Source organism: Hakea prostrata, chromosome 3 (assembly GCF_041222555.1).
Source record: "Hakea prostrata isolate BN-2017 chromosome 3, UWA_Hpros_2, whole genome shotgun sequence".
Classification (NCBI taxonomy): Eukaryota; Viridiplantae; Streptophyta; class Magnoliopsida; order Proteales; family Proteaceae; genus Hakea; species Hakea prostrata.
In genome coordinates this window covers 55,894,219-55,901,729 of record NC_142602.1, presented here as the reverse complement: position 1 = coordinate 55,901,729, position 7,511 = coordinate 55,894,219, and the positions used below count along the sequence as shown (strand labels likewise).

At 36.8% G+C, this 7,511-nt stretch overlaps 1 protein-coding gene across 2 annotated transcripts; it reads left to right on the top strand.

Annotated features, from left to right (window-relative positions):
• The first annotated feature begins 833 nt into the window (after positions 1-833).
• Positions 834-7,055, top strand: LOC149022560 (phosphate transporter PHO1-like). Of its 2 annotated transcripts, none has more exons than XM_089150606.1 (15): positions 834-1,295; positions 1,525-1,608; positions 1,714-1,939; positions 2,658-2,985; positions 3,340-3,388; positions 3,471-3,542; positions 3,705-3,834; positions 4,193-4,316; positions 4,751-5,000; positions 5,114-5,218; positions 5,321-5,365; positions 5,465-5,617; positions 5,729-6,007; positions 6,102-6,241; positions 6,335-7,055. In XM_089150606.1, the coding sequence occupies exons 1-15, from the start codon at positions 1,053-1,055 to the stop codon at positions 6,423-6,425; spliced, it is 2,319 nt and encodes a 772-aa protein (XP_089006732.1). In that variant the 5' UTR covers positions 834-1,052; the 3' UTR covers positions 6,426-7,055. The 2 variants fall into 2 exon arrangements, with proteins under 2 accessions (XP_089006732.1, XP_089006731.1); XM_089150605.1 differs by having other exon boundaries at positions 835-1,295; positions 2,643-2,985.
• Positions 7,056-7,511: the final 456 nt, after the last annotated feature.

The window sequence follows — 7,511 nt, the reverse complement described above, 5'->3', positions numbered from 1 at the left end:
GTGTAGTATAGTTAAATTACAATCTTTGTCTTTGTATTATTATTTTTTTTTAAAATTACTTATCAAATCCTGTACTTTATTTGTTTTAACTATTACCCCCTTTCATTATGAACAGTTTGTTAATTAATGATGTGACAATTATTTTTTGAACTACCTAAAATATCCCTGAATGGGGGTTAAATCAAATTTTTACCTTAATAAATAACCAATAGTAAACAATTTATCTCTTGCAAACTTTCCCAAAATTGAAGTTTGGCACTAGAGTTCATAGTTTGTTGATGATTCAACAATGAGGGTAAATCGGTAACTCTACATGTATCTCATTTTTCTTTTATGAAGAATAAAATGAGCTTTTTTGCATTAACACTTAGATTTAAGGAAGGGTATAATGGTCATTCTTACACCAATCCTTAATAGTCAATTACATGACAGGGATAGTAACTGTCTCATAAAGTGTTCATTTGATGACATCGATTATACCATAAATAAATTATTACTTGAACTAATTTTACCCTTTTTCGGTAAATACACACTTGAAGTAAAAACTAGGTTTAGAACAAAACAATTACGTGGCAAATATGCTCCTGGACCCCACTCGGGTGTAATGGATTCGGTCCCTAAGCAAAAATGGGAAGATAATTTTTGTCCACGTGGCAATAGGGTTATTTATGTAATTTCATAGACTGAAAAATGGAAGAAAAGAAAGGAAAAGTGAAAAACAGAAAGATTCTAAATAAAGTTTTGGTTTCGTCTCCGGCGTTCCACACATGACACACACGCACTGGTGAGTGGTGATTGCTTATAACACTCTTCAAGAGTTAAAAGATTTCTCCATGAAAAAAAAACGAAATGAGTTTCTGAAAAAATAAATGAAAATGTTAATGGAGCAAAACTAAATCCTTTTGCGACCAAACCTCACCTTTTCCCAGCAAAAAACTTGTTATATATACCACTCTCAACTCTCTGTAACCTTGCCAATCTTCTCTTCTCTTCTCTTCTCTTCTCTTCTCTTCAACTGGTTTTCTCATAGAAAGACAAGAAACAGCTTGAAAATGGTGAAATTTTCAAAGCAACTGGAAGCCCAGTTGATTCCAGAATGGAAAGATGCGTTTGTGAATTACTGGCAACTGAAGAAGAACGTGAAGAAGATAAAGCTATCCAGAAACAGAGCATCATCAGTAGCAATCCAAGAGGAACATGAATATGGGTTCTCACTTTTGGATCCAATTCGCTTTATTCTCAGGAACATTTCTAACCGTTTCCACAACAGTGGTCAAAAAACCGAGATGCTTCAGGTAGAGAAGAAAAAGCTTTTGAATTTTTTTTCTTCTGGGTTTTCAGAGTTCAAGTTCTGAGCTCTGTAACAAATCCATCCATCCATCACAATCGCTGACACTTCAAAAACGAAGATACCCGTGAACCATCGTGAATAAGTAACTGAAATGAAAGATCACGATTTTTAAAAGCAAGAAATGGTCTACTTTCCATTTTAGGGAAAAATGAGGCGACTTTTTTCTATTGCAGGTGACTAGAATTAACAGAGGTGAGGGAGATGAGGAAGACGTCTATCAAACAGAGCTCGCACAGCTCTTTTCTGAAGAAGATGAGGTGGGAAATGTAACTTTTTGGAAAGAAAAGAAAAAAAATCAAATTTTTAGCTCTGATTTTGATGTGATTGTGATGTTTCTTGTTGGGTTTGTTCTCGTATAACAGGTTAAAGAGTTTTTTTGGAGATTAGATGAAGAACTAAACAAGGTGAATCAGTTCTACAAAACCAAAGAACGTGAGTTCTTGGAGAGAGGAGAGATTCTCAACAATCAGCTTCAAATACTCCTCGACCTCAAGCAAGTTCTGAACGATCATCGCCGGAGAAACCTCAAATCCAAATCGGATTCTGGAACTCCTCGCTCATCGTCTTGCCGGAGCTCAGATTATTCAGGTATGTCTCTCTTACTACACGTTTCCCCACTACTTACTGAGTGCTCATCTTTCAAGCTTTCTCATGTCTTCCGATAGCCGTTGGATTAGAACTTTTCTAATGGGCTCGTTTGAATCTGGGCTGAGCTTTTGTAAGCCCAATCACTAATTCATTTTATGTTTTTTGTTTGTTTGGGGATTTTATCGATAATCGACAAATGTCCATCAATCACATCCAAAGGTTAAGATAAGATTTAAATAATATAAATTTTTTATATTTTAATTTAATCTAAACCTTTGGATGTGATTGATTGATATGTGTCCTTCATCCATAAGACTTGATATCAATCCGGAGGAGGGGGCGATTTGGGGTAAAAATTCCTCATTACAAAGTCATAAATGGCCGTGTAAGCCATCAAAGAAGGGAATTTCCCTTTTTATCATTATTAAAAAAGATTTGGGTTTGGGGTGGGTTGTGAGGTGTGAGGTGGGGAAGCATGATGGAACCCTAGACATGGGGCAAAATGACATCTCTTATTGACATTATCACGCACTCAAATTGGACGTGTTCCCCATAAGAAACACTTTCTCCACGAGTGAGCTTTAGTCTTGAGCATTAAATGCACAACACTATCATGCGAGTTTCGAGTGATTTCCTCTATGGTATGGGTTGATTGCACGGAAGCAAAAGCTAGTTTCTTATTTTCTATTGGCGTGACATGCAGTGGACATGACTGCAGTAGATGAGGCCCAATCTGACGCTTTAGTGACGGATGCTGTGATCGCAACCTTTGAAAGGAATGGTGTAAACATTATCAACGGATCAATGAAGACAAAGACAAAGAAAGGGAAGCCCAAGACAGCGGTGAGGATTGATATTCCGACAACAACACCAGCACGAACGATCACGGCAATCACATCAATGCTTTGGGAAGATCTAGTGAGTAATCCAAAGAAGGAAGGTTCAGGAGATTTCATCAACAAGAAGAAAATCCAATGTGCAGAGAAAATGATCAGAGGGGCTTTTGTGGAGCTCTACAAAGGACTTGGCCTCCTCAAGACATACAGGTAAATTTAACTTGAGAGATCCATTTCAAGGGTAAATGGGTCATTAACATCTCCCAACACACTACGTAATAAGCCAAGTTTGCATGGAGTTTCATGTGAGCAATGAACGTAGGTCCATTATGGCAAAAAAATGACTGTTTTGCCCTGGAAATTGGGTCACTTTCAGGGTAGATGAACCTTCAAGGATCGAACACTTGTGAATTAGACACCTACCATCATTCTCATCAGCTTTCTTTAATAGAATCCAAGCTGCTAAATTTGAAGAACTTAAGAGAGAAATCATCTGTTGGTAATTTCTTTAATGGTGGACCAGAAAATTTTATTAACAAATGAATTTTTATTCAATCTTTGCAGCTCATTGAATATGTTGGCTTTCACAAAAATACTTAAGAAGTTTGACAAGGTAACTATTCTCTCCTAAAACAATAAAAACTATACTTTTACAACAAAAATTTTCTTTCTGACCTTCTTATGAATATGCTTAGGTAGCAAACCAACAAGCATCAGCAAATTACTTGAAAGTGGTGAAGAGATCACATTTTGTCAGCTCCGATAAGGTATATTTATCATCTCTATAGAACATTTCGTACGATATGGATTCTTAATTAACTTTGTCTGTCATTATAAGTTGCTTTATGAGATGGATTAAGATTTTAAATTAACAACTTGTGGGCTTATTTAAATTTTTTATGGTGAATTTGTTTACATGGAATGAGAAGGTGGTAAGATTGTCAGATGAAGTGGAATCCATCTTCACAAAGCACTTCGTAAACAATGACAGAAAGAAAGCAATGAAGTTCCTGAGACCTCAACTACAGAAAGATTCTCATATGATCACTTTTTTAGTAGGTAATGTTCTACATTAATTTCTGTTTATTTTCCTATATAGAACAATCATATTCATGTTTCTCCTCTTCACTGGGCTTGTCACATCTCATAAGAAAAGCAAAACCAGAAAAGGAGGAGAGTGACCTCCAATAACCCAGTCATTGTTTTAGTAATTTCTTGTGAATAAGAAACTAGAAAAGCAAAAATGGCTCTTCAATGCTAGAATGAGCAACCCCTACCTTCTTTACCACTGAGGAAGATCAAAGATGGGACCTACTGTTATGCTTTTGCTCATCAATCAATCAAAATCTTCCTTATTTTGTTTTTCTGCAGATATAATTTGGTAGAAGGATTAATGGTTGACATGATTTCCTTTCAGGTTTGCTCACCGGTTGTTTTGTGACACTCTTCAGTGTTTACGCATTCTTGGCACATTTGTTGGGTATGTTCTCCTCCAGGACAGATGTCGGAGGATACATGGAAATTGTATATCCTGTTTTTAGGTACTACCCATCATCCTTTCTTAGCTGACTTATTTTGGAGAAAATCTTTGAATGAGTGCCCAATGAGTAACAAGATTTAACCACTTGTAATATTCTAATCCAAGGGTACTTGTTAGATTTATCCTAGTCTTTCGATAGAATATTACACACCTGAAACTCATTAGACACTTGTAAAGAAAGCCCCTCTAAGGAGAGGATCCAAACTCCTTTCTTGTAGGTTTATTCACTTTGGCAAACTCTAATCTTCAAACATTTGTGGGACAACCTTGTACACAAATCTTGAGCTCAATATGGGCCCATGAGAAAATGGCCCAACTTCATAGTTCATCTTCAAGGTTTTTTTTTGTTAAAAATGTAGTTTTTCATTTTTCTTCAAAATTTTTATTTTTATTTTTGCTGAAATTTTCTTTGTAATTATTTGTGTTTTTTTGCAGTATGTTTGCATTGCTAAGTCTGCACATGTTCCTCTATGGTTGCAACCTTTTCATGTGGAAGAGCACAAGAATCAATTATAACTTCATATTTGAGTTCTCCCCAAGAACAGCTCTCAAGTATAGAGACGCCTTCTTGATCTGTACCTCCTTAATGACCGCGGTTGTCGGTGCCATGGTTGTTCATCTCCTCTTGAGATCCAATGGTTTCTCACCAACTCAAGTCGATGCCATTCCTGGAATTCTCTTCCTGGTAAATATTTTCTTCCTCAAAATTGTACTAATGAAGCAAACTTTTTTAAACACGGAAATGTTTTTTGTCCACCATTTAAAGAAGATAACTCATCAAACAATTTTTTCCCCCAGTTCTTCCTAGGCTTGCTGGTGTGTCCATTTAACATTTTCTACCGGTCTACCCGCTACTACTTCATCCGGGTTATCCGTAATATAGTTTGCTCCCCATTATACAAGGTTTGTTAATCTTCTTTATTATCTTCCATTTTCTTTGATCATTAGCTAGGTTAAGCTATAACTAATTATCACTTACATTTGTAATGTAACACGTTTTTGCAGGTAGTGATGGTAGATTTTTTCATGGCTGATCAATTAACTAGTCAGGTGAAAATTCCTATTTTTCAGTATTAATTATGAAGAATATAAGTAGTTTTGCTTCATTAATCTAATGAACGATACAAAATCATCTCATTTTGTCCACAGATTCCATTGCTGAGACACATGGAATCTACAGCTTGTTATCTCATTGCTGGTACCTTCAAAACTCATCAATATCAGACCTGCCAGTCTAGCAAGACATACAGGGAGCTTGCTTATGTGATTTCATTTTTACCATACTATTGGCGTGCAATGCAGGTATAACAATTAACCCCCCAAAAGAAAAGGAAAAAAAAACAACTTAATTAACTATAGTTCATGTATTTAAAACCATAACTAATATGGGTTCTATCAAATTTAATCTTGCAGTGTGCAAGAAGATGGTTTGATGAAGGAGATGTAAACCACTTGGCAAATCTGGGGAAATATGTTTCAGCAATGGTGGCAGCAGGTGCAAGGTTGACATATGTGATGCAACCTTCCTTGTTTTGGCTTGTCATGGTCATAGCAACCTCTTCTGTAGCAACAATCTATCAGTTATACTGGGATTTTGTTAAGGACTGGGGGTTCCTCAACCCAAAGTCCAAAAACCCATGGCTTAGAGATGAGCTTATCTTAAAGAATAGGAGCATCTACTTTGTTTCCATTGTAAGTTATCATTTGCCTCTTTTTTCATCTTTCTGTCTACCACTGTCTTCTTCTTCTCTGGAATGTGTTAACTTATTTATTTGAGAATGCGTAGGTCTTAAATCTGGTCTTGAGATTAGCTTGGGTGGAAACTGTGATGCACATTAGTCTCGGATCGGTTGAATATCGCCGGTTGATGGACTTTTCCTTGGCCTCACTAGAGATAATCCGACGTGGGCATTGGAATTTCTACAGGTATATATACATTTAAGTCACTCATGAATAACTTCAAAGATGAATCTTGTATGACAATGACTCAATGAGCATTATTATCATGTGGTTAAACAGGTTGGAGCATGAGCATTTGAACAATGTTGGCAAGTTCAGGGCAGTAAAAGCTGTTCCTTTACCCTTCCGCGAGACAGAATCAGATGATTGAAAATCATTAGAAGCCATGGAAAGGCATGTACAGAAGATCCAAGAGATAGAGAAGAAGGCATTGAAATGTGGTTCTATGCAATGAGAAAATAAAGAAAATTCTCTTTGACAATGGAACCATGGCTTTTGCTCATCTTCAGCTAAGAGAGAGGGGGATTTGAAGCCCAAGTCCCCAGTTCCAGTGAAAGACAGCCGTTGCCACTTGCTTGTCTTGTTGATTTCTTTTGTACATTAGATTGATCATTTCTTCATGATTTAATTGTAATTGATGATCATGATGATTAAAGAGGAACTGTTCCTTCTGGTTCCTGAAGCTAGGATCTCATGTAGAACAGCTTTGCACCTTAGCCCATTAAGGATCTCAGTCCTGCTGCCCTGAGGTTGTCATTTTTAGGCCATCCTTGGTCCCGGTGTCATGTAAGCTTACCAAAAATAGCAGAGAACATGTCTTCTAGACCAATAAGTCCACTCTAGGAATCTAGACAAGTGGATACTTTTAAGGTAGTTATGAAGACAATGTATCATATAGCTTGTATGCTAAGATAATGTATCATTTCAGTGTATCACTATTCTTCACTTTTCAACTATTGGCCTCTCTAATCTCTATTAAATAAGGCAAAGCTTTGTTATCGTGGACAATTTTGTTAAGTATCCTTAGTGAGTTTTTTTTTTTTTTTTTTTTATCTGGAGGTTCATTTGGACTAGCTTGCGTGCACCTCGATTACATCCTCGGGGGGGGGGAGCTTTGTCATCCGCAAGGGTCGAACCCATGACATCTCCACGGAGAATGATGAATCTTACCACTCTACCAACCCTGCATTGACTCCTTAGCGAGTTTTGTTGAGGGGCTGTTTCAATCCCTTGTCCTAGACTATAAATGTAATCTATTGTCTAGTACACCAAGGCCTGCCTCTTTATATCTAATCTCTATTATTATCTTGAAATGAGCCACTTATATCCATTAGTGCACTCAGTGTAGTGGCTGCACCTAAACACAAAAATGTCTTGGGATAACTTGGAAAATAATTTTACCATTATAAGGGGCAAGGAAGTCATTTCCAAGCAGTATAAGATGCTTTCGTGTCAT

Coding starts and splice junctions, on each gene's coding strand:
- LOC149022560 (XM_089150605.1), top strand. CDS start 1,053: ATGGTGAAATTTTCAAAGCAACTGGAAGCCCAGTTGATTCCAGAATGG. Junction 2,986..3,339: donor GGCCTCCTCAAGACATACAG/GTAAATTTAACT, acceptor CAATCTTTGCAG/CTCATTGAATATGTTGGCTT. Junction 3,389..3,470: donor TACTTAAGAAGTTTGACAAG/GTAACTATTCTC, acceptor GAATATGCTTAG/GTAGCAAACCAACAAGCATC.